Consider the following 27,370-nt stretch of genomic DNA (forward strand, 5'->3'; position numbering starts at 1 on the left):
ACAGATGAGGCAGGTGATATTTGAGAGAAGTCACTATTTATTGAGCAGCAATAGAAATACCACAGCTGTTTTCACCTGTCAACGCAAACATCAAATTTGAATACTGACCAGGAATATACAATTTTAGTAATAACCTCACTTCCTTAAGACCTACTTAGGGCTTTAAAGCATTCGGAGTATTTCATCTTAAAAAGTACCAAAGTAATTTTAAAGGTATGCTCAAGAAGCAACACTTTGTGAAAAACAAATTTTTTGTTTTGATAAGTGCTTTGAGATTCCTAAATGCATAATTCTTTACCAAAAGAAAAAGAAATGTCAGCTATAACTAAAGTTTTGTAGTTTTAGGAATAAAGTATGTACATATTTATCGACTGTGGTGGCCTGATAAGACAGGAAAGTGTGCTTAATGCTTTATGGCATTCTATGATGAGGCAACATTTCTAACAAACTACCTGCCTTCCAAGTATTAATGACTTACACAAGTAGAGTGTACAGGGTTTTAGAATGAGAGGAGTTTTGTTTAAAACCAACAAGGCTGAATATGGCCTTTTTAAATTAGAAATTTAATCATGTGCATTATAAAACCTGATATCAATATCCCATACCTTTATTTAGTTACATTCTTGTTGAAAACACTAAATTTACATACCAAATGATGAAACAATAAGGTTATAATAAAAGTAAAAGAAGAGATCTTTTTACTTAAGGCATTAAGGCATAGAATTGTTAACTGACCTCTTCTGGTAGTCAAAACCCTAGACTTGTAACCTAAAATAAACTAAAAGGAATTATTAAATCTTTTGTTACCCACTTTTAATACCTTTAAGATATATGTATATGTATACATGTTGATATATAGCACTAAATCTGAAATGCTTTGAAATACATAATCTTTTTTTAATAGAACATATACAGAAAAATCATACACTACTATAGGTAGGACATTGAAACACTGGTATGTAATTAAAAATTTTTTTTCTTGTCAGCATAATTTCCTCTAATCCCCCTCCCCCATTTCATAGTAATATTTCACTCTGACGTTTAACTTAGCAAGTGAGTATAAAGTCATCCTGGATTTCAAGTCATTTTACATGAGAATGGGAATGTGACATTTTCTTAAAGTTAGTTTTCATCTTCTGTAACATCTAACTCTTCATCATCTTCATCATCTACTTCTTGATCCTTTCTTGTTCGACAAGTGGCTATCTGTTAAAAATCAACACATCGAACAATAAAATGTTTTTACATGTTCAGCATCTTTTTACGTGTTCTTAAAGGTAAGGGAATACAGAACAATTATTTCAGAAAATGACTAAATTCCCTGTGAATTTTTAGTTGAAGTCTCTACCAATGTATATGGGGTTAGCCATAAACTCAGTAGTATGCTTCAGTAACACAAAATACCATTACTATGTATTGTAAATTGAATGTTAAAGTAGGCTAATCCTTGTAATATTTGAATGAGAATCATCAAAATGGATAATAAAAGCAGATTATGTCCATTAGACAGATAGCAACACTGACAAATGAGTCCAAAACCAGCTCACCAGCTAGACATCTTACTCTTAAGATATCCAAGGGAAAACTTCTGTGAGGGTGATTTATACCATCCAGGAGACACTGGGCAATGTTTGGACACCAGAGATGGTCACATTGTGGACATGTGTTGCTAGGGACAGATGTTGCTTTATGGTATAAATACAGGCAGTATCTCCACCAACCCCCAGGTACCTGATCTCGAGTTAGTAGGGCTAAGTATTAAAAAATCCTAGTATACAAGATTCTGAATTCTAAATAGAATTTAATGTGGAATAGTGGAATATAAAGACTAAATTTATGGAATACATGTGTCAAGGCTAAAAATCATAGAAATGTAATTTTGCTGGGGGAAGAGTTGAATAAGAATAGAAAATAAACAATGCACAGAATCCAATGAGAGGATGTTTTAACTTTAGCAGTTTTACTTAAAATTGTATTTTGAGATTGTTTTATCCAGTTTTAAAATTCTGAGGCAATATTAGATTTTTGGTACACCACAATTATGTTATGGCTTTGGCTGTTGATCTAAAGAGCTATTTGCCTGGGTCCATGAGCTGTGCTTAGAAAAGGCCACTTTGAGGTATAATTTCTACCCAGATTAATTAAGCTCACTCACTTTAGAGTTTGTGCTCATGTCAGACACAGCCAATCTAGATAAGCATTATGTCTTTCCATCTGTTTCTTTAGGGTTCTGCCTCAGGAAGTAGAGTGTGATTATTGAAACTTTGCATCATTTTCAGAGGAAGAACTATGGCTGGAGATAGTACATAGTATGTGGTCACAAGGGAAGCCCTTTTACTACTGAACAGTTCCAAAGGCAACAATTCAAGTTCCTTTACAGTTTATTTTTTATTTTTATTTTTATTTTTTAGCTCACCTGTCCAGATCCAGTTGTGCACTTAGTTGAAAGTGATCTCTGAAGAGGTGACTTTGAATTTGCTCTTACAATATCTAAACGAGATGGATAATCTGGTAGATACAGAGAATTTCGGAAAACCTATTGCAATATAAAACAACATTATAAAGTAGATACTAAATGAACATCTAAACAACTTACATTATTAGAGTTATTGTAAACTAACGAAAAATTACAAATGTAGTCAAATCGGAAGAGTAAAAGCTTGTCCTAGACCCATGCAGACTGGTAAGAGTGTACAGTAGCCTGAAATCCTCTAGCAGAGGCTGCTGCAAACCAGTGTGCTGTTTGTCTTTGCTTGTTCTCTCGCCCATGCTCAGCTGGAGCATCCTTCACCGCAGGAGTGTCCCCGTGCACAGTGCCCTCTGGAGCCACCCTAACCGTTCATGGGTACCAGCAGCATTAGAATCTGACTCGCCAGTACTCTCAAGCCTTCCTGTCTCTGACACGTAGCCCATATTCCTAACATAGATGAGGAGTCATTAGGTGTGAATTTCAAACACCTCCCTACAAATGCTTTATTCTACTTTTTTATAAAGCAAACATGTGTATCTCTAATGTGTATTTTTCTTTCATTCTCAAAACTTTAACAAAGATTTTTGTTTCCACAGGTTCTCCCTAGATAAGTGGTTCTCAACTTTCCTAATGTTGCTACCCTTTAATACAGTTCCTGACGTGGTGACCCCAAACCTTTCTACTTTATAACTGTAATTTTGCTAGTGTTATGAATTATGTGAATATCTGTTTTCTGATGGTCTTAGTTGTGAACTCCATCCCCAAAGTTGTGACCTATAGGTTGAGAACCTCTGGTCTAGAAACAAGCATCTCCTCAGTCTTTTTCTTATTTTCATTATTTCAAGGTGTAAGTTAAAACACCTGATCACTTACTTTACCTCATCTCCTCCCCTACAGACTAGAATTACACTTATCCCACAAGAGCTGCTCACCGGAATCCTTAAGTCTCTATCTTCCCCGACTCCAGCTTTCCTTCCTCTCATGCCATCACAAATCATCGCTAGCTGGCTGGCTTCTTCCATTGCTTCATCTGTTCACAGCCACACCACAGAGAAAGAGCCTGTCTCTGCTGCTTACATCTTATACATGTTTTAAGGGTTTTAGTTGCTTAATGTTTCTTTTCTCTGCAGTGTTTTTTTTTTTTTTTTGTTGGATGAATTATTTTTTGTATTATGTATATAATATCTGCATGTGTGCCTTCACATCAGAAGAGGGCACCAGATCTCATTATAGATGGTTGTGAGCCACCATGTGGTTTCTGGGAATTGAACTCAGGACCTCTGGAAGAGCAGACAGTGCTCTAAACCTCTGAGCCATCTCTTCAGCCCCTCTGCAGTTTTTTAATGTGTAATGATTTTCTGTGTAATTCAGATGCTGTGTTTGGACAGCCACATTCATTTTCCCATCTACCTTCTATTATAGACTATCACTGTGTAATCACGTGTTCTGAGAAAAAGGAAATGTTTGATGTACAGAAAGTTTCCAGCTATGTGTGGCTGGTAGCCACTTGGAATGGTTTGTGTGTAATTTTGATTTTTTTTTTCCAATACTAACATAGCTTTATAATGAAAGGCTTTCTACCTAGCAACATGGATATTCTACTGAATTCCTTACTTGAAGTACTTCTAAATACTGACTCTACGTACCTTTCTTTATAGTCTACATAATCTCATATTACTGCAGGCAAAATATTCTCAACTAAACCCCCTTTTTTGGCTTTTACCTACCAGACTCATGTTTTAGGTAATCTTCAAAGACCTAATGTCACTCAAACTTATCTGACACCCTTTCTGTGTTTCTTAAATGCTGGTTTCTCAGTAGGATGTTTCATATTTGCCAGTCCTTAAGAGCCAAGTCAAATGCTCTCTTTCCCCATTCAGTAGCCAGCAGCGCCTGTTCTTATTCTTGACTGTAACTGTAATGTTACTATTTTTGACCAGATGACTCCACACCTAGCCATAAGTTCCTCTAGTGAAAGGAACCCTGCTTTATCTTTGCAGCTCTTCCAAAGAAATGGTGCCAATTAATTCGCTTTTGCCCAATGAGTGCTGCACAAAAACAACCTCCATTTTGTGGAAAAAATAAACCAAACTAAGGGCTGTTCCCACACATTCCTGTAAGCCAGTGGTTCTCAAACTTCGTAATGCTGTGACCCTTTAATACAGTTCCTCATGTTGTGGTGACCCCCAACTATAAAATTATTTTGCTGCTACTTCAGAACCATAATTTTACTATGGTTATGAATCATAATGTAAATTACTGTTTTCCGATGGTCTTAGGTGATCCCTGTGAAAGGGCTGTTTGATCCCCAAAGGGATCATGACTCCCAAGTTGAGAACTGCAGTTGTAAGCCTTCCAGTAGTGCAGGGTACAAGTAGAATCAAGGGATTCAATTTAGGATATAAGAACTGTATAGGAGTGTTCAAGGATAATTATGTTGGCAGATTTAACTTTGACGTCAGTGAGCACTGACATCCAGGTATAACAGATGGGTGGTTCATGGGCACCTGTATTGAGGGAATATATTTTTGTTTGAACATTCCCGTGTAATCTTTTCTAGTGAAGAAAAATAACGTGATATAGAATCCTTGAGATAAACATTTAAACCATATTAAAATAAACACTTTTGGTAAAATAAGTGTATTGGCAATGTATTTTTCAACATGATCCAGTAATTATAAGCTCTGGTTATGCATAGAAATTACTTTTGAAGGAGAAATGGGCCTGAGCTATTTGAAGAACAAGATGGTTTGTAGTAAGTGCAAAAAGTTAGCTGCTGCTTGCTATAATTCTCATAAAGTATGACAATGAAGAAAACCAGGTTATATCCTCTTCATTTTCTTCTTGTTTTCAAGAAATCTTTAGGTTATATGAACACCTTTCATATTTCTTCTGGTCCTAGAGTCACAGATGCCAGGTGTTACAATAGAGGGGTTCAGGGTTGTGTTTCCATTCATTCTATGTTAATATTTAAAGAACACTGTTCTTCATTCAAAATAGCCTCAGAACCTTTGTATAATCTATGCCATCATAAAAGTTTGGCTAGGCATTCTCATCTCTAGCCTTTTTGGCTTTAAGACTGGAACCTTCCATCACACACACACACACACACACACACACACTGGTTGCATTATAAAATTTTAATACTAGTAGAATTTTTGTTTTCTTCTCTGATACCACTGGCAGATTGTAATTTGCCTTGACAATATAGACTACTTCTTACGTATAATCCCAGCACTTAGAATGGTGCTTGGCTTAATAGGTGCTGCAGTTGTTGCTCAGACATCTTAGGAGGTAAGTAGCATAACTTCCATTTTATCACAACGACGAAGTTTGTTCAGTACTACTCCACTGGAATGTATAAGAAGATGTTCAGAAATACAAGAGCAGTGATAAGTGATAAAGAGTGTAGTGGGACATATCTAGGGCCTCTGGAATGAGGTGAAAATCTTAAGGACCAAAGAACTTAACTTGAATATCAGTTCACAGCAGGAATGCTGGGAAAAGGAGACTGATGCTTGTAAAGGGGACTCCAGATTTGCAGGAGAAGTATAGAGGTCACTTGAACCTGCTACTAAATGCAGGTTTGTTTGGTTTTTTCCCTTGCAGGAAATGCTGCAAGTCACTCATACTCAGCTGTAGTTGTAGCCTTATGTACAAAGCATTAAGATCAGTGTTGTGATAGACTTTTAGAGTCGACTTCCCCCCGTGCTACTAACTAGCTATTAGACCTCTGGGAAATTTCTTTACTGTGTTTCCGTTTTCTCATCCTTAGAGCGAGGAGATAAGTGTTTAAAGTTGGTGGATTAATTAGCATAGTTAAAATACATAGATCTGTTCAAAGCAATGATTACATAAATACTTGTTATTTTCTAATTGTCATGTAAATATTCAGTAGTTTTTTTTTTTTTTTTTTAAAGAAAACATGGAAGGGAGTGAGAATGAAATGCTAGCTTGAGTACTTGAGAGTGACAGTCATCTGTTAACAGGAAAACCACAACAGATCAGTTCTTTGGTTTATACACGATAACATGGATTATTACCCACATAAACTAAAGTTATTAAATATCTCCACAATAATAGAACTGAGTTTAAATGAAGGCCTACCTCTAGATCTTCATCCTCATCGATCTTCTGTATATTTTGGTAGGCAGCAGTGAAGACCTCTAAAGCTTTGCCATGAAATAACATTTCAATTGTTATAAACTCTGAAAATATGTTCTGAAAAACACAAAGTTTGAACTTTAAAGTCATTTAAGTTGTTTTATGTATTTAGGAGCTTATTGTAGAACCACCGAGTTTTATATTCTCCATTATATAGTCTTAATGTTTTGTGTTACTAAAACCTAGGAGTCAGTTTTTCAACAGGACAAAACATAAAAAAATATTTGTGAAGACTTTCAGCAAAAATTTAAATTGTGAAAAATGTTGCCTTAATCACTCTTCACTTCTCTGTCTTTCCTCTTAAAAATTTGCTTTTCTTTATACATGATAGCTGATATTTGGATGAAAAAAGTGACTAAAATATACACACCTCCATACTCCAATACTATATGCCTATAAATGTGGTAAAATTTTAAAACATTTTAGTAACTTCAGCTGATGTAAGAGAAGACCAACCAGCAGTAATTGTTACTGTATGATGAGCGTCATGGGCAGCTATGCTGTTCTAGCATATACAACTGAGTATCAGAGTCAAAAGCACTGTGTTTAGTATCTAAACATCTCCAGAGGTACACAGGGATACCTTAAGAGACTGAGTGGCCTCTGACGAGGACTAGGAATTAATTCCTTCATTTTCAGTTTTCCTAAGATAGGGTTAAAAACATCCATAAAAGAATGTGCTACTGTTTAAGGACAGGGTGAGATCATTAAGACTCCAGGAAATTGAAACATTTTCAACAAAGGTGCCTGCCAAAGCCATTCACAGAGTATATAAAAAGAGTGATACTAACCCCTGAACTCATACAGTGCAAAAGTAAGTGCATCACAGACTTTTTATGGATAAAAATGATAAAATTATTAGAGGAAAACTGAGAGAAATCACTACCTGATTTGACAGTGGAGTCTCAGCTGTAACACTGAACCACAAGCAACAAAAGAAACTGAAAAGATGTCACTAAAATTGAAAATATGTGTTCACATGATGCCATCAAGAAAGCAAAGACAGCAGATAATGTGAAAACAAAACAAAACAATGACGTCCACTGGAACTTGGGTCTAGAACGTGATTAAAAACAACCCTTACACCCAGTAGCAAAGACTACCTAACTGAAATATGGAGAAAGACTTGAACGGGCATTTCTCCAAGGAAAATACACACAAATGGTCAGTAAACATTGAGGATTTCAAATCAAAACCACAATGATATACTACTGTATAAACACCAGCATGGTTACAAGAGATTTTACTAGGAAGAAAGTACTGAGGAGTCAAAGGAATATGAACCATCATACAATGCTAGGAAGGCTGTACAATTACAAAGCTACCTTAAACAGACTGGCAATTCCTCAAATAGTTCAACATTTATTGAATGACCCAGCAATTTCATTCATATAGATAATATGTGAAAATGTATTTCCACACAAGAATGTGTAATATGTTTAAATTAAACATACAGCCAAATGGTGGGAACAATTAAAGTAGACATTAACTGATTAATGGATAGACAGTATGATACGATCATATTTATTTTGTCAAAACCAATGAAATAGTGATGCTTGCTACAATATGGATAAGCCTGCAAGCATGCTGAGAAATAAATCACAAAATATTATTTCATGGTGAAATGTCCAGACTCACCTTATCCATAGAGACAAGATTAATGGTCTCTTGGGCTAGTAAGCAGGCAAAAAGGTAAAGCTAAAGGGTACAAGGTTTAGGTGGTGAAAATGTTCCCAAACTGCTATGGTCGCACATAACTTAAGCAGCAGTCAGTTGTATACTTTTGATTTATATCTGCTGCTTCACAGGTAAAGTTTCTCCTGCTCCTTTCTCCTTGGAAACACCAAGAGACTTTTTCAAGGAGGACAGTATTGCAACAAGGAGAGGAACTTGGACATACTCTGTAGCTCCTCCATCTATTTCAGAGTCTCTGGAAGCAGTCACTAAAGCTAGGAATTCTGCACTTACTTTATTTGCTCCAGTTTTGTACTCAGTATTGAGCAGGAAATTTATAATACCTTAGAGGTAGATGGGATACATAAGAAAACCCAAAGGTCATAGATTTCATGTGAAAAACATTTGCAGGTCTGAGGAAGGGTTAACTGTTAAGCGGCCAGGGAATAATTCTTGATTCTCATTGTTCACGTTAATGTTAATTTTCTTAGAACTCTTAACCCCGAATTTGACAGAGAATGTCAGCAGCTGTGGAACTTCATATCTCCCCATATTCTCCCAGCTTGGAAAGTTGTTTATTTCAGAACCGCCTCTTTAAACACTGAGCAGTATTTGCACAGCTTTTATGTAGCACAGTGCAAAGCCTGTGACTTAATTCAGAGGCCAAAGTTCTGAAATGTTTTGAAGCTATGATTAGGAAATATTCAAACGAATTGCTTTCAGAGATGGATTTCCTAGTTCAACTATCACATAGTTCTTATTTTATTGGTAATATAGCAAAATAAAAAAAAAACTGTTACAGGAAAATTTGCAGTGAGTTAAAAAAATCCTTAATTTTATTTGCATATAAAATTAAGCAATATTTAAGATCTTTCAAAGACACCTAAAACACTGTTGTCAAAGACCTATGGAAAAGTCAAATCTGCATGTTTCTCACATAATAAAGGCAATTGTGAATATTTAAACCAAACTAGTTTATCATTGTGGATACAAATTTATGTTAATTTCCTAGTTAGGGTTTCTTTTGCTGTGATAAACACCATGACCAAAAACAAGATTGGTAGGAAAGGGTTTATTTGGCTCCCACTTTTACATCTTAGTCCATTATTGAAGTTGGCAGGAACTCAAGGCAGGAACCTGAAGGCATGAGCTGATGCAGAGGCCATGGAGAGGTAATGCTTACTGGCTTGCTCATCATGACTTGCTCAGCCTGCTTCCTTACAGAGCCCAGGACCGCCGCCCAGGGATGGCACCACCCACAATGGGCTGGGATCTTCCCATTAATCACTAAGAAAATGCCATACAGCAGGATCTTAAGGAGTCATTTTCTCAATTGTGTTTCCCTTCTTTCCAATGACTAGCTTGTATCAAGTTGACATAAAACTGGCCAGCACAATTACATCCTTGAAAGTAATGTAGCTATTTATTTTAGGCTATAGATGTTATTATCATAATAGATATATTTACTATAATGGAAATCACAAATTAAAAAAACAACTGGTTTATACTTCATATTTTCAGTTGGGGTTCTCTGACAAAGTTACGTTGTATGTACATCAGCTTATTTTTAGTAACTACTTGTTTCAACAGAGGAATGGATGCAGAAACTGTGGCACATTTACACAGTGGACTACTACTCAGCTATTAAAAACAAGAAAATCATGAAATTTTCAGACAAATGGATGGGGCTAGAAAAGGTTATCCTAAGTGAGGTAACCCAGAAACAAAAAGACAAACATGGTATATACTCACTTGTAAGTAGATATTAGCCATATAATACAGGATAACCATATTAAAATCTACAGACCTAAAGAAGCTAAGTAACAAGGAGGACCCTAGGGAGGATGTTTGAATTTCATTCAGAATGATAAGCAGGACAGACACCAGAAGTGGTGAAAGAGAGGGAACAGGAAGGGAGCCTACCATAGATGTTGTCTGAAAGGCTCCACCCAACGGGATCGAAACAGATGCTGAGATTCACAGTTAAACTTTGGGCAGCACGCAGGGAGTCTTAGGGAAAAAAAGGGGATAGAAAAACACGGAGGGGACAGAGAGCCCCACAAGGAGACCAAAAAGCTAAAAAGTCTTAGCCCAGGGGGTCCTGCAAAGACTGATGCACCAACCAAGGACCAAGCATGGAGAGGACCTGCTCAGATGTAGCCCATAGGCAGCTCAGTCTCCATGTGGGTTTCTGAGAAAGGGGAGCAGGGGCTGCCTCTGTTATGAACTTGGTTGCGTGCTCTTTGATCACTTGCCCCTGGCGATGTAGCCTTGCCAGGCCATAGAGGAAGAGGATCCAGGCAGTCCGGATGAGACTTGATAAGCTAGGGGCAGATGGCAGGAGAGGAGACCCCCCCTTTCAGTGGATTAGGGGAAGGGGATGGAGGAAAGAGGTAAGGAGGGTGGGACTGGGAGGAGTTGAGGGAGGGGGACAGGCTAACAGAATGGATGCAAAGACGGGATTCATCATTCTGTTGTACATAAGGATATCACCAGCAAAGACAGACAGTATCTCGGCGTGAAAGGATAAAAAAAGATTTTTCAAGCAAGTGGACCGAATAAGCAAGCAGATATAGCCATTTTAATATCTAACAAAATAGACTTTCAATCAAAATTATTCAAAAAAGTTGGAGAAGGACACTTCATACTCATCAAAGGAAAAATCCAAGATGACCTCTCAATACTGAATATCTATGCCCCATATGCAAGAGCATCCACAGTTGTAAAAGAAGCATTACTAAAGCTTAAATCACACATCAAACCCCACATATTAATAGTGGGGGACATCAACACCCCACTCTCACCAATAGGCAGATCATCAAGGCAAAAATTAAACAGAAATAATGGAACAAATAGACATTTTGACCCAAATGGGCCTAACATATCTACAGAATATTTTACCGAATGTAGAAGAATATATCTTTGTCTCAGCATTTCACGGAACTTTCTCCAAAATAAACCATATATTTTGTCATACAGCAAGGCAAGTCTCAACAGATACAAGGAAATTGAAATAATCCCCTGTATCTTACCTGACCACTATGGATTAAAGCTGGACTTCAACAACAATAGAAAGAACTGGATGCCTACAAATTCATGGAAAATGATCAGCTATCTACTCAATGACCACTGGGTCAGGAAAGAAATTGAAGACTTTCTAGAATTCAATGAAAATGAAGACACAACATAACCAAACTTATGGGACACAATGAAAGCAATGTTAAGAGTAAAATTCATAGCACTGAGTGCCTTCATAAATTAGTGAGATCTCAAACTTAAAATTTAACACATACCTGAAAACTCAAAGCAAAAGAAACAAACATATCCTGACAAAGTAGAGGGTAGGAAATAGACTCAGGGCTGAAATCGGTAAAATAGATACAAATAGAATAATATAAAGAATAAACAAAACAAAGAGTTGGTTCTTTGAGAAAAATCAACCAGACAAACCCTCAGCCAAAATAACTAATAGGCAGAGAGACTGTATCTAAATTAACAAAATCAGAAATGAAAAGGGTACATAACAGGACAGATACTGAATTACTAGGTCTTATTTCAAAAATCCATTCTCCACAAAATTGGAAAATCTAAGCAAAATGGGTGATTTTCTTGACAGATACACCTACCCAAGATAAATCACCATAGGCAAACAACTTAAATACACCCTTAACCTCTAAGAACATAGAATCAGTCATTAAACATTTCACAACAACAACAAAAGCCCAGGGCCAGATGGCTTTAGTGCAGAATTTTACTAGACTTTCAAAAAAGAGCTAATACCAATACCTCTCAAATTATTTCACAAAACAGAAACAGAAGGAACACTGTCAAATTCATTTTATGAGGTCACAGTCATCCTGATACCTAAACCACACAAAAACTCAACAAATAAAGAAAATTTCAGATCAGTTACCCTCATGAACATTCATGCAAAAATAATTGAATACTTGCAAACCAAATCCAAGAACACATCAAAGATATCATCCACCATGATCAAGTAGGCTTCATCCTTGGGGTGAAGGTATGGTTCAATATATGAAAATCTATTAATGTAACCCATCATATAAATAAACAAAGAAAAAAAAACCCTACATGATCATCTCATTAGATGCTGAAAAAGCCTTTGATGAAATCCAACACCCCTTCATAATAAATCTTGGATAGATCAGGGATACAAGGCATATACCTACACATACTCAAGGTAATATACAGGAAGCCTATAGCCAACATCAAATTAAGTGTAGAGAAACTTAAAGCAATTCCACTAAAATCAGGGACAAGATAAGGGTTTCTACTCTCCATATCTATCTAACCAGTGTAGTACTTGAAGCTTTAGCTAGAGCAATGAGGTCAAGGGATACAAATTGGAAAGGAAAAAATCAAAGTATTGCTACACACAGATGATACATTGTATACATCAATGACCCCAAAAGTTCTACTGGGAAACTCCTCAGTGCCTTCAGTGAAGTGGCTGGATACAAAAAAAACCAAAACCAAAACCAAAAACAAACAAACAGACAAAACAACAACAACAACAAAAACCAAAAACAATCAGTAGTCTTCCTATATACAAATTAGGGAAAGAACACCTTTCAAAATAGCCACAAATAATTTAAACTATCTTGGTTTAACCCTAACCAAGCAAGTGAAAGAAAATATGACAAGACCTTCAAGCCTTTGAAGAAATAAATTGAAGTATCAGAAGATAGAATGATCTCCTATGTTCATGGATCATGGTAAAAATGGCCATCTTACCAAAAGCAGACTACAGATTCAATGCAATTACCATTAAAATAACAACACAACTTTTTACTGAAAGAACAATACTTAACTTCATATGGAAAAACAAAAAACCCAGGGTATCTAAAATAATCTTGTACAATAAAAGAACTGGAAGCATTACCACCCGATTTCAAATTGTACTACAGAGCAGTAGCAACAAAAACTGCATGGTATTGGCACAAAAACAGACAGGTTGATCAATGGAATTGAATCGAAGACCTGGAAGTAAAGCCGCACACCTATGGACACGACTTTTGACAAAGAAGTCAAAATTATACAGTGAAAAAAAGAAAGCATCTTCAATTAATGTTGGTGGTTTAACTAAATATGTGCAGTCTTCTGCACATAGAAGACTGTAAATTGTAAAGAGCGAGGTTTTACATCCATGGGGTCCAAGGGTGGTTGAGGCGGGATGGGGCATTGGCAATAAAGGGTAAAGGTCCAAAGACTTTTGCTTTAGGCCTGTTGGGGCTAGTAACTGATTTCTCCTAGCATTTCTCTCTGTACTTTAACTCTCAAGCTTTCAGGCTATTTGTGACCGCTGCTCCTGGCAAGAAATTGAACTTTCTTAACTGTTAGGCTCATGGATCTGGAACTTTAACTCTTAAACTTTCAGGCTGATAGCCTTGCTATTTGGGGCTGCTGGTTGCGGTAAGAAGAAAGAAAATATCATACTTTCACACAAACATAGGGAGCTCCAAAAGACCATTCTTAAACATACATAAAGACAGACAATCAGACAGACAGACACATTTGCTGGATGGTGAATGGAGGAAATCTTCAATCAACCAACAACTTTATTTCTGTCCTGTGTTTTATGCCCTCTAAGACAAAGGTTTTCTATGTAAAAGAAAAATTTACCTCATTTAAGAATAGATATAATCGTTACACAAAAAAGGAGTTACAGTAGTTCTACTGATTCTAAGTTTTCATTAGAAGTATATTTAACTACATACTTTTGTTTATTATAAGTTTTATCTTTTTCTATTTGAAATGTATGTTATGTGTTCAAAGCAAGAGTTTTTTTTATGTCAAAGTTTTTTTCTAAAAAAAAGTTATCTGCCTTGCCTTGTCTAAATAACCATTTATTCTTTCTTTCGTGGTGTACACCTGGGCCTTATGGGACTAAACCTAGAATGGATGATTTCCTTGATCATTAATTTGTTCGAATCTTGTTTTCTTTCTTAGTGTAATTCACATGGAGGTTTATAGCATTCCTAGAAGTTTTTGCTATACTGTAGGAAGGTTTAGAATTATCTGAATCAATCCACAAATCATTATCAGGAATTATAAAAATCATCTGCAGGAAATCTGCCCAACAGAGAGAGTGGTACTTACGGAGGAATAATATTATGCTATAGGCAGTGAGGGTCTATATGCTCAACTGAACTATGCCAGGCATATGAGACAAGCATAGGAATACAAGCGATACAGCAAAATAAGCAATCTCGAGGCAAAAGCCTTTGGGACTTTGCCTAAACCAGGGATATACCCATTCGTCAGCCATGCAAAAATGAGTGGGCTGCCTCCAGGAAGCTCACCTGTTTGCTTTTGCCAATCCAGCATGCAATTGCTCCCAGCACAAATAGATCCATACTTATCTCCCTGTAAAAACTCAAGCCTAAGTGGATCAAAGACCTCAACATAAAACCAGATGAACTAAGTTTGATAGAATAGAAAGTGGGAATTGCCTTGAACTCACTGGCACAGGAAACAGCTTCCTGAACAGAATACCAATAGCTTAGACACTAAGATCAATAATTAATAAATGGGCTCTCACAAAATTGGAAAACTTCTGCAAGGCAAAGGACATTGTCAAAATGAAAAAAAGGCAGCTTTCAGAATGGGAAGATCTTCATCAACCTTGACCGAAGGCTGATATCCAAAATAATAAAGAACTCAAGAAACTGGTCATCAACAAACCAAATAATCCAATTACAAAATGAGGTACAGAGCTAAACAAAGAATTCTCAACAGAGGAATCTTGAATGGCTAAAAAGTGTTTAAAGACATGTTCAACGTCCTAAGTCATTTCTTTAGGGAAATTCAAATCAAAATGACTCTGAGATTTTCTCTTCGCACTTGTCAGAATGGCTAAGATCATAACCACAAGTGACAGGATAGACTGTTGAGGGTGTGGAGCAAAGGGAAGATGCCTCCATTGCTGGTGGAGGTTCAAACTTGTATACAGCCACTTTGGAAATCAACATGGCAGTTTTTCAGAAAATTAGGAATAAATCTACCTCAAGACCCAGCTATCCCACTCCTGAGCATATACTCAAAAAATGATCTATCATACCACAAAGACACTTGCTCAACTATGTTCATAACTTTATTCATAACTAGAAACAGCCTAGATGTCCCTCAGACGAAGAATGGATGAAGAAACTGTGGTACACAATGGAACACTACTCAGATATTAAAAACAAAGACATCAGGAGGGAGGGTGGAGCTGGGAGATTGGGGAGGGGCTACAGCCAGGATAGAAAGTGAATAAATTGTAACAAATAATAGATTTTAAAAAATAAAAACAAAGACATCATGAAATTTGCAGGCAAATAGACTGAACTAGCAAAGATCATCCTGAGTGTGCTAACCCAGACCTAGAAGGATGTCTTCACTTATAAGTGGATATTAGCCATAAATGATAACCATGCTACAACCCACAGACCCAAAGAAATAACAAGGAGGGATCAAGGAGGGGTAATCTCACTAAGAAGGGAAAATAGAATAGACCTTGTGGGTGGATGAGGGAAGGGACTGGAAGCTGTGGGGGGGGGTGGATGGACACAGGAGGGATTAGGTTGGGGAGGACAGAGGGAGAGAATACTGGGAGAGACAACTGGAATTGGAGGTGAAGTCATGTCTGGGATAAGCTAGAAACCTCAGGCAATGGGAACTCCCAGGAATGAGGGTGACCTAGCTAAGACTCATAGGAAGGGAGATATGAGCCTGAACTGGCCATCTCATGTAACCAGGCAAGACTTCCAATGGAGGAAATCGGACACCAACCCAGCCACAAAACCTTCAGGGCTACAATTTGGCTGCATACAAGATGTGCAGGGTAAAGATGGTGCAGGATCTGAGGGAATGGCCAGGCAATGCATGGTCTAGTTAGAGACCCATCCCGTCAGAGGGAGCCCATACTGTTAATGATGGTCTGCTGTACGTGCTCTACATACTGCTATATATGCAGACAGGAGCCTAGCAAAACTGTCATCAGAGAGGCTTCACCCAGCAACTGGGGGAAACTGATGCAGAAACCCATAGTCAAATATTAGGCCGAAGTTGGGGAATCCTGCTGAAGAAGGGGAGGAAGGAGCCAGAGCGGTCAAAGACATCTGAAGAAAACTCACAGAATCAACCAACCTGGACTCATAGGGGCCTAGAGAGACTGACTCGCCAAGCAGGGGCATGCATGGGGCTGACTCTCTGCACAGAGGTAACAGTACGCAGCTTGGTTTTCATCGTGGACTCCTAACAGCGAGACTGAGGGGCTGTCAGCAGCTCTGGTATCTACATTAGGGACCCTTCCCCGTCTTGGGCTGCCTTGTCTAGCCCCAACAGGAAAAGGCGCACCTAGTCTTAATGCAACTTGTTACACTAAGGCTGTTTGATGCCCATGGGAGGTCTCCACTTTTCTGAAGAGAAAGGGAAGAAGAGTGTGGAGGTAGGTGAGGGGGAAACACTAGGAGGAGAAGAGGGAAAACTGCAATCAGAATACAAGGTAAGCAAATTGAAAAAAAGAATATAGCCCCTTTAATATGCCATTGTGCTTATAATAATAACACTTGATAAATTTTGGTCTATAATTTTTTTTTTAAACTTAAGCACTCTGGGCTAAAATTCAGTACATTATTCTTTCTCCAACTGTAAGCAAGGTTAGAAAACATTCTATGTTAAGTTGGGTACCTTTATGTCCTTTATTTTCTGCTTTTCAAAATTGTCAATAGTTTCCTCCAAATGACGGCTTGTGCGGGTAGCATCAATTGTGGCTCTCTGTAATTCAGTCTCTGCCTAAAAAGTGAATCCCCCAACAAAAGAAAAAGCCCATCAGAATCCATGTAGTTGAATCTTTTGGCAAAAGTTACCATTTCAATGCTGACCTTAACTGGCCTGAAAGCGTGAACTGTTCAAACTTACCTTTTACCACAAACACGGAAAGAACTATATTAGATAATATGCACAATATAGGACTTTAAGTTTATTAAGTGAATTTCTCAAAACAAAATTCTTTCTTTAACACTATTTTCCCTGTTTCCCTGGGATTTGTGTGGAACTATTTTCTGTTTTCTACTGCTTCCCTCTGTTTCAGTCTGTACCATTTATTACAGTATCTGTTTTCTAATATCTGTCTCCTTAACCCTCATCCTTCAAAAAAAAACACATGGAGTTTGTTACTATCTTCAGTGCTCTCAACACTGTATTAACCTGTAAAATACAGATTATCTCACAAGATTACTTTATAGATTAAATGGAATAAGTAAATCTTTGTGAAGGACAAAGAGTATACACTACAAAGACCAACAATTATAGCCCCTTTCCACTACAGAAAATCTAATTTTTATTAGTATAACATGCAAGTGCTTAAGTCTATTGAGACTCAAGTATCTTATCACTGTATACTTTTAAGAGTTCCCTAAATCACTAAATACACAATATCTAATTTTGAGACAGGGTCTCTCTTGGTATAGCCTGTGCTATATTAGGATTCTCTAACTCGGGCTGATTGTAAACTCATGTTCTCCTGCCTGTGCTTCTTGACTGCTGTAATTACAGGTGAATGTCATCATATCTTTATGTCTATGTCTGATGTAGTTTAGGGATATATATATATCATGGTCTATGCTGGCTGTAAGCTTACTATCTGGTGGAAGAAAACCTTGACTTCTGATCCTCCTACCTTCCAAGTAACTCAATTACAGGCAAGTACCATCATGCTCAGCTTAATCAGTTTTTGATAAGCCAACAACGATGCATTGTTTCTGTTTAGTAACTAATCCTTTAAATGACAGGTTTTAATGTTTTGCTTTATACTTGGTGACATGCATAAGATCTAGATCTGTGTTGCAAAATCAATTATCATGGACTCTAAATATTGCTATTTACTTGTGGGCTGAACATAGATTTTTTTTTCTTTTTAAAACTGTTTCCTAAGTTAGCCCAGTTGCACACCAAGAATTCAGGTACATGCAGGTACAAACAGAAGCCACAGTACTGTTAAGTGTAGAAAATTCCAATTTAATCATGTTATTTCTCTTTACGCATCTTTTCCTTTAGGACAGTAGTTGCTTCTACACATTAAATATTTTCTTAAGCAATACCAACAGTTAAAAAGTCATACCTCAATTTTATGATTAAATTATTCCTGACAAAGTTTTGTTCTTTCTACTAAAATTATATTTTCTCTAAAGTCATATATCATTTAATATGAATCTTTCATCAAAATTTTGAGATGTACTATTCTGACATTTAGCTATTGCTTTCTCTTAAAAGAATCTATAAATTGAAACAAGTAAAAGGGTTTACTCTCAGGATCCATTTCTGGAAACACCATTTTATTGCCCACCTGCGACTGAAAATTTTCATAAAGGAAAAATACATTTCAAAGAGGAGTGAACATTTTAAAATAAAATCATATACCTTTATAGACTTACTCTTACAATTAGCATTTATAGCTTTTGTGACTTTTATTTTGTCTTTGATCATCTTATTTCCTGGTATTTTAAAGATTGGGAGCCTCTGTAGGACTGTTTAAAACCAGGAAAGCATGGGGAAGCAGAAGCCAAAGCCAGGATCTTCGCATCCCAGCCTCCAGCAGCCCCCATCCATTTCTAAAGTCTGAAATCCTCTTCCCAAGCACAGAACTCACCCAGAAGTCAGCCTTTGAAAATATACATGATAATACTGAAAACTGCTCAAAATCCTTCAATGAACCAATCTCAAGTAGGCAATATTAAGAACAATTAGCAGCGTATCCAGCAGAATCAGCCAAGACTTTCAAATGGTGATGAAAAGGGAAACCAGACTGATACTTTCAAACTGTGTTACGGCTTGTTCAGAAGCTATTTGGGGCTTTGGGGGTGATAGCAGATCCTAGGATTATCCTCGTCAAAAGACAAGACTCTGCTTGATTTACATATTGGACCTTAGCATACTTTTGAGTAGAGAGTTGAGTTCTAAGGGTCTATCTGGTAAAAACACTACAATACTCTTGACTGAGTGTTTTATATTGAATACATTAACATGTAAACTGTCACTCATGCTCTAGTTTCAAGCTGTCAGAATCCTTAAGTCGACCTCATCTAGGAGTAGAAATTCGCCTGTAACAGTGACTTGTGTTTTTCCCACCTTCCTTGAGGTGGGCCAGAAAGTTTGCCTCCTTCCTCTACGGCAGTTAACAGCATTTATAGGTTAGGTAAGTGTGAGCTAGCAGTGCATTCACTTCTGGTTAATGATCAATACAAATACTTATGAATCAATCAACAACTACGCAGAATTCTAGATGTCAAATTTTGCCTGCCTCCATAGACTCTTTTCCTCCAAGAACAAAACAAATTTTGATTACTGACTTAATTCTTAAACACTGGTGACTTCCTAGTCTTGACAGAGATTTCTTGTTGGCATTCAGGAATTTTAGCTTTCTCTGATTTGTCCAGCTTGCTTAAAACACACTTTGGTTTAAAAATTTAAACTGCAATAAATATCCCACAAATGTTCCGTGCCAGCCCAACTTAACTGCCTCTTTTTGTTTTTTTCTATTTTTTCTTTTTTAAAATAAAAGGTTGGTCTATGTACCTTTGGTCCAAAGGAAGATAGACCAGGCAATTGATGAAGTCTCAAATCACTTAGGGGTCTCCCCTTTAGGAATGGAGGGGTTCTTCAACCTCCAATGTCCCCAAAGAGACACTCCTTATGTAGTGTCTGGCTGAGCTAGGCAGTATCAACCTTGAGTAGGCGGGGGACCCAGTGAGATAGAATGGGGATGGTATCAGGGAGATGTTAGTGCTTTTCACACATCTCTCAGCAGTGTATATACTTGTTGGTCATCAACGAGACACATTCTAGCTCAGGAAGGAACTGTTCTCTAGAAGATTCTTTGTACAACAAACATTACTATTTAGATACCATGTGTCCTGCTATGACCTTAATCATACTGAAATCTCCTGAAGGTTTGACATTAGTATTTACTTGTTAATTTACCCTGAAAACATTTACACTTCTGAGTAGATTGGGGGATAGTCAATCAAAAAAAAAAAAAAAAAACAACAACAACAACAAAAAAAACCAAAAACCAAAAACAAAAACAAAAACAAAAAAAACAAAAAAAAAAGGACTGGGTTAGGATGTATAACAGCATTATAGCTGGCTAGTTTCTTTTTTCTTTTCTTTCTTTCTTTTTTTTTTTTTTAGTATTAATTACAGTTGATTCACTTTGTATCCCAGATGTAGCTTCCTCCCTCATCCCCTCACAACCCCACCTTCCCTTCCTCTTCTTTCCCTATGGCCCTTCCATGTCCACTGATAGGAGAGGTGCTCCTCCCCTTCCCTTTGACCCTAGTCTATCAGGTCTCATCAGGACTAGCTGCATTGTCTTCCTCTGTGGCCTGGTAAGGCTGCTCCCTACCCCAAGGGGCCAGTGATCAAAGAGAGCTGGCTAGTTTCTATTGTGAGGATTCCTAAATATGTTTCTTTTTGCCACCAACATGAAAATTCTCTACACACTTCGAACTACAGATGCATAATTTCCATATACATTTACTTTTGTATTATATAACTCACAAAAAAACATTTAAGACCTAATCCAAAGGATACAATTACATGTCGATCAGATGGATTTCGTTGGCGTGTCCTTTCTAATTGAGATAACTGTTTGGCTTCTCGATTCCTTGCTGTTAATGTTGCTTTGAGATCATCCTGTAAATAAGCATTTTTGTTAATAAAACTTTCTAACATAAGAAATAAAACATTCTTAAGAATGGAAGAATACTTCTTGTTTGATCCCGGCACTGGGAGCTCAAAAGGTATGAGCAGTGTATGTGTGTGTGTGTGTGCAGGAAAGCATGGACATTTCAATGATATTTTCTCCAGATAAAACAATATGAATGGAAAATGAAACATACAAATACATGACTATGATGCTTACAGGAGCGTATGTATTTATAAAAAATAAACACCAAAAAGTTTTTATTATGTATAAATTTTACTCCAAGTTGATTTCAAAAATAGTTTCTCAGATTTTAAAAATACAGACACCAGCTTTAAAACAGAAGTGTAAAAACATATTCATCAAATATTATAAAATTTTCCACAATAATGATTTTGACTGCTAGAGCAGAATATTGGTATATTTAGTAAGCTTGGTAAAAATGCTTCATCATTTTTAAAGATCCAAGAAAATATTTTTCAAAGTATGTAAAAAGAATAACTGCATGTTATTTGTATTTGTTATGAAAAAGAAAACGCATACCTTGTCAGTACGCCACAGGATAAAAACAGGGATTTACTTACTCGTTTCATTTTTACTATGGTTCCATAAGCTTTCAAAGGTTCAACTACTTTGGCTTCAAGTCTTTCAACCTATTAAAAATTATATAAAACATAACTGAAAAGAAACATAGAAATATCGAAGTTTAAGCACTGAAATCAAATCTATGCTACTTAATCTGAAATAAATATGGTACAGATTAATAGTTTTGAAATTTTTGGTTAAGATGATATTGTTTATGATATTTTAAGAGAAGGATAATCATCTAGGTACTGCTAATACTCAGAATGTTAAGTCAGGCCTTGATGTGTAAACGGTGCAGCCACAGCAGCAGACAGCACCTGGAGCACAGCCAGATGGGAATGTGCCTGACACTTCTAACCGGCTCTCCCTTGAGAAGCACAGAATTTACCTCACAGCTTTCAGAAAGTCTGAAGACATTTATAGTTTTAGTACAGCTACCATTTTCATGTGTTCAAGCACATACTGTCAGCTAAAATAGATATGGACTCCTAATTCTTATAGCTCAACTTTCCAGATACAATGAAAGATACAGAGTTACTCAGATCAAAAGCAAACAGTTTAGGGATTATTGTATGAGCTGCATTTTTTTAAACAGCCACTTATGACTTATCAAAGCCCAGAGAACAAGATAAATAGGCTTAGTGACGCTGATCTACCAAACTGTACAACTGATCTCTTTTTATCCAGAATTAAACAGTTTCTCATACTCATTTCAATTTCATCACAAAGTAATAGCAATTCTATTAACAACACTAGCAAATAGAACTAAAGAAAAAATTTATATAAATACAGATAAAAGGAAACGACGAGGCACTGAAACTTTGTCAGGGTGGGCAAGCAAATGATATCTATTGCTTAAAATAAACATTTTTACAGCAAATAAAATCTCTTTTTAATGATACATGTTTATCTAGTCAATGCATTCCATTTCACATTTATTCTTTTGTTTCTGGAAATGATGTTACATGGATGTTTCATTTTAAAAGATTTTAGGAAAATGCTAAAAACAAGTTCCCGTCAGTCATTTCAGTGTTCAGATTCTGCAGTCAGGGTTGTGACGATTCAAGACGGCTTGATGCATACCGTGCCTACCAACACACACTCTGATGGTTTTCCAGGTCTAGCCTGGCAGCGTCCCCTCGCTTTCCCTTGCCTACCTGTGTCATGTTCATTAGCACCTCCACCATGTGGCAAGCAGGGAAACAGAGCAGAGCAAATGCAAATCAGTTCACTTTGCTACGTGGAAACTAGCACAAAAATTTTCTAGAAAGGGGAAATTATTGGTGAAATAGGACTTTAGGATTATCTGTGAATTAAAAGCTACATTTGGGACATAAAATCTCCAGTTACCACCTATAACTGAGTAGTGCTTGCTATAGAAGAAACGTATGCCAAGAGCTCGGTACTTTCCTTACGGGCATCTCTGAGAGGTTAGTACTCAAATTCTGTATGCAGAATGATGATAAGGTCAAAGACTATTTCTCCTATTTTAATTTCTGGTAACTGAAATTTCTTTTAGGCTTTAAAGATGAAAAAGAGCAGTGGTGCTTGTTACAAAAGTAAAAAAGAGATGGAGTGTAAACTTGGCAACTTTTGTAAGTTAACTGCTATCTAAAAAAGTATATCAAAGTGCTTATGCAGTATCCACAGTAATAAAAATACTGGTGCTTAGAAAGCTCAGGAGAGCAAGACTCCTGAGCACTCAAAGCCAGGCTCTCATACTCATTACCTGGCTTGTTCCTGTGTTATAAAATGTACTTTGTTCAACTTTCAAGCCAGGCAAGTATCAGCAATACGCTGCCTATTCGTTAGTAATTTGTTCATTTTGCCATTCTCAGCATTGCCATCTCTAGCCATTCTTTAAAAACCACTTGGTGCACACGGAATAAACAGGCGCCTTCCTTTCCCATGAGTGCCACCTTTTCTGAACACCGGCACCCTGTTACCAAAGTTGCCAAATGCTGCGGTAAACTCAAGACTTAAAGCACACCTCAAGTTTAGTTTGGAAAGTGTCAGGTCATAGAAAGGTTTCCTACAGTGGACTTACCCGTGTTACGGACATTTATCAAGTGTGCGTTCACCACCGTTGGGTAGGCGACAATGAAACGTCCCCCTAATTCCTACACACTACTTCTTGGCTTAGAATGACGACACCAGAACCCAATTTCATACCTCTGCTTGGCGGTAATCCTGAAGTTTGGCAAACTCATCTGCAAAGTTTTTCAGACCCTGCTTTAAATTTGGGGTCTCGGTAGAGGCATATACGTTGATCTCGTTCACCAGGAGGTCAGCTTTGTCTCGCAGCCTGGCAGTTTTCCGTACGTAAGCAGCAAAGATTTGGCAGAGCTCTCCGAAATGCTTCTCCACGTTGGTGACCGCATCCTGCAGCTGTTTTGTCTGAGCGTCTCTAGAAAAAAAAAGGAGACACAGAACACTGTTCTTAAAACAGTAAGACAGTGTCCGGCTAATGATATATGCAGACCTTAACGGGGCAGCCTGGAGCTCTGAAGGGAAACATTCCCAACTCTCCCGGAGGCCCGCCTCCTCCGGGACCCTAAGCAGGGTCTGGTCCTGCCCTTGGACAGAGCAGGCCCGGGAAAGGTCCCGCCGGGAAGGGGAGGCAGCTGCCTCTGTGCGGCCTCCCGGGGATCGGCACCACGGCGGGGCCCCCGCCAAGCTCAGCGGGGTGGGCCGGCCCGGGACGCTCTCTCGGGCCTGCACTAGCTGCAGGGCTGCGGGGACCTTGCGGCCTGGTCCCTCCCCGGCCGGCGGCGCGGCCCTCGGCCCGGCATCCCTCGCCCACCCGGCCCTCTCCCGCGGGCGGCCTGCACGACGAGGCCCCTGGCGGTTACCGGTCTTCCAGGTTGCGCCTCAACATCCTGCCTTGCGTGCCGCCGGGGACCCGGAGAGGGAGCCCAACGAGCGTGGCTCCGGGGCGCCAGGGCGCGCGGGAGCGGGAGCCGCCGCCACTTCTACCGGGAGGTGAGAGCGCGCCGCGCGCGCCGCCGCGCCCGCCCGGCGTTTCCGTGGCAACGCGGCGCGCGCCCCTGCGGTCAAGAGCGGGGCGAGGGGGACCGGAGGGCATGGGGCGGAGGGACCAGCAAGCATCCTCCTTCTGTGCAGCTCCAGAGCCCTCCCAGGCCGCTGCAGGCAAAGGAGGAAAGGCAACCCACCGGCAACCGGAAGGGGGGACGTGAGAGTAAAGGTGAACGGGGTCGCGGCTCTGCTTCTGGATGCGTGGATTTAACGCCGAGCCTGTCGCCGAGCCTCTCCGCGGGGCGTGACAGTGTGCGGGCTCCGGGAGCCGCTGTGTTGGTTAGATTTCTGTTGCTGTGACAAGACCCTGACAGGATCAAGTCCGTGAGGTTTCTTTAGTTGGCGCATCCCAAGTCACTGTTCTGAGGCTCTCTGGGCGGGAACGTGGAGGCCGGAACTGAAGCAGAGGCCGCAGAGCGGCACTGCTTGCCAGCCTGTTCATTCGGACCTCTTGCGCAGGGGTGGCGCTGTCAGCGGTGAGCTGGGCCCTTCCACATGGATCATCAACCAAGACAACTGCTACAGGACAAGTTTGTCTATAGGCTAGTGTGAGGGGGCACTTTCTGGACCTAAGTTGCACCTTCTCAGATTTGGTCAATCCCCCCCCAAACAAAACAAAACAAAACAAAACAAAACAAAACAACAACAAAAACAAATCCAGGCAGAACAGTAGTGCTTACTGCCTCATCTTTCTTTCTTTCGTTTTCTTCAGTTAATTGAGTTTCTAATTTGTGAAAAAGATTATGTTAGACACAAGGAATAAGTCAAAGTAGAGAGGCCTGAATGAAGGTCCCCAGTTTGAAGAGACACAGATAACCCAGAGCTTCTCCTTTAAACACTGAACACCCGTGGCCTAGCCGTGTGTGTGTGTGTGTGTGTGTGTGTGTGTGTGTAAGAGTGAGGGGTGGGGGGCGGGCAGTGACAAGGGCAAGAGGAGGGCAGTAGGAGAGAAGGAGAGAGAGAGGAGAGGGGATACAGAGAAACTTCTCCTTCACGTGAACTTGGGGTCCACATTCAAGCTTTATCTGTTTCCTGGGCTAATCCAGGACTTGGCTCAGACAAACGACCTCTAGCACACTCCTGGTTTTGTACTGACTCCTTCACACAGAGGAAATAAGATTTTTGTCTTTGCTCATTAGTGCCCCACAACTCCATGAAGGTTATTCTGTACAAATGGGTGTCCTAGTCCTGTGCAGCTTCTGCTTTAGAGCCCCCCCCCTCTGATGGTGTAACCTCTGTTTTAGGACCCCCACTCTCTCATGGTGTAAATGCCTCCTTCCTCCCTTGTAATACAGCAGGCCAACTGCTGAATGCCCACAATCTCTGACAATAGAGTCCTAAAGTAAGGTCAGAACAGTCTTTGCTGTTTCAGAGCCCACAGCCTTGGCGGAGGGATGAAGCTAGCCAGACAATCAAGTGCATATAAAATACAACCCAGAAATGTGCGTCTGTGTCAGCTTTTGTTGCATAGCAAACTCTAAGACCTAGTGATTTACAACAATGCCTCAGACAGTTCAGGATTGTGTGACTGGGATGGATGGTTCTTTGGTTGTGTTCACCTGGACTCTTTCCTGCCTTTCTCTCCAGGTGAATCAGCTAGGAGATGTGTAATATCATTAAATGTTATGGTTTGGCTATGGTTTGAGTGTGTCCTCCAACAGTTCATGATTAAGAGGCTTGGTTTGCTCCTTAAAGTACGATGAAATGTGTGGTAGACATCTGAAACAAGGAAACAAGGAGCCATGGGGACTACCATCCTTGGAAGAAATTAAGGTGGTATTTTTTTTTAATCCATTATTAATCAATTCTCTGGAGAGGGTGGTTAACTGGAATCTGGCCCCACTTGAATGTGATCTTTTTCACCCACACGGGGTGCTGCCATTATGACCAAATCTGCTATATGCAGTCTTATCAGAGCAGAGCCACTAGCACCAGCCCTTGGATAGCCAATATTGTAAACCAAATAAAACTTTATTTGTAAGTTTGCCAGCCTCAAGTATCTATTCAATATAGATTGCTAGAGCAATAAGACAACTAAAGGAAATCAAGGGGATAGAAATTGGAAAGGAAGAAGCCAAAGTGTCATTATTTGCAGATGATTTGATGGTATACATAAGTGACCCCACAAATTCTACCAGAGAATTCCTACAGCTGGTAAATACTTCCAGCAAAGTGGCTACATACCATGTAACTTAAAAAAATTCAGTAGCCCTTCTGTATAAAACAATAAATGAGCTGAGAAAGAAATTAGGGAAACACTCTTCACAATATCCACACATAATATAAAACATCTAGGTGCAACTAACCAAGCAAATGAAAGACCTGTGTGATAAGAAATTCAAGAAGATTTCAGGCTCCCATTCTCATGGATCAGTAGGATTAACATAATAAATATGACCATCTTGCCAAAAGAAATCTACAAATTCAATGCAATTCCCATCAAAATATCAACAAAACTCTTTACAGACCTTGAACAAAAAATCTCAACTTCATATGGAAAAAACAAAAAACCCAGAATAGCTGCAACAATTCTGTACAATAAATGATCTCCAGAAGGTATCTGCACCCCTGATCTCAAGCTGTACTATAGAGCAACAGTAATAAAAATTGCATGGTACTGGCATGGAAATAGACTGGTGGATCAATGGAATCGCATAGAAGACCCAGAAATAACCCACACTTATGAACACATGATTTTTGACAAAGGAACCAAAACTGTATGGTGGAAAAAA

General features: G+C 38.7%; 1 protein-coding gene across 1 annotated transcript; it reads right to left on the bottom strand.

Annotated features, from left to right (window-relative positions):
* Positions 1-19: 19 nt before the first annotated feature.
* On the bottom strand, positions 20-24,766 carry Cibar1 (CBY1 interacting BAR domain containing 1). The gene is made up of 9 exons (XM_060386005.1): positions 24,455-24,766; positions 23,775-24,009; positions 21,602-21,670; positions 20,906-21,007; positions 18,660-18,665; positions 17,003-17,107; positions 6,578-6,691; positions 2,417-2,536; positions 20-1,206 (listed from the first exon to the last, which is right to left on the bottom strand). Exons 1-9 carry the CDS (start codon positions 24,685-24,687, stop codon positions 1,123-1,125), a joined length of 1,068 nt encoding a protein of 355 aa, XP_060241988.1. The 5' UTR covers positions 24,688-24,766; the 3' UTR covers positions 20-1,122.
* Positions 24,767-27,370: the final 2,604 nt, after the last annotated feature.

Source organism: Meriones unguiculatus, chromosome 6 (assembly GCF_030254825.1).
Source record: "Meriones unguiculatus strain TT.TT164.6M chromosome 6, Bangor_MerUng_6.1, whole genome shotgun sequence".
Classification (NCBI taxonomy): Eukaryota; Metazoa; Chordata; class Mammalia; order Rodentia; family Muridae; genus Meriones; species Meriones unguiculatus.

Coding starts and splice junctions, on each gene's coding strand:
- Cibar1 (XM_060386005.1), bottom strand. CDS start 24,687: ATGCCCTCCGGTCCCCCTCGCCCCGCTCTTGACCGCAGGGGCGCGCGC. Junction 24,010..24,454: donor AGGCGCAACCTGGAAGACCG/GTAACCGCCAGG, acceptor TTTTTTTTCTAG/AGACGCTCAGACAAAACAGC. Junction 2,537..6,577: donor ATGAGGATGAAGATCTAGAG/GTAGGCCTTCAT, acceptor ATATTGCAATAG/GTTTTCCGAAATTCTCTGTA.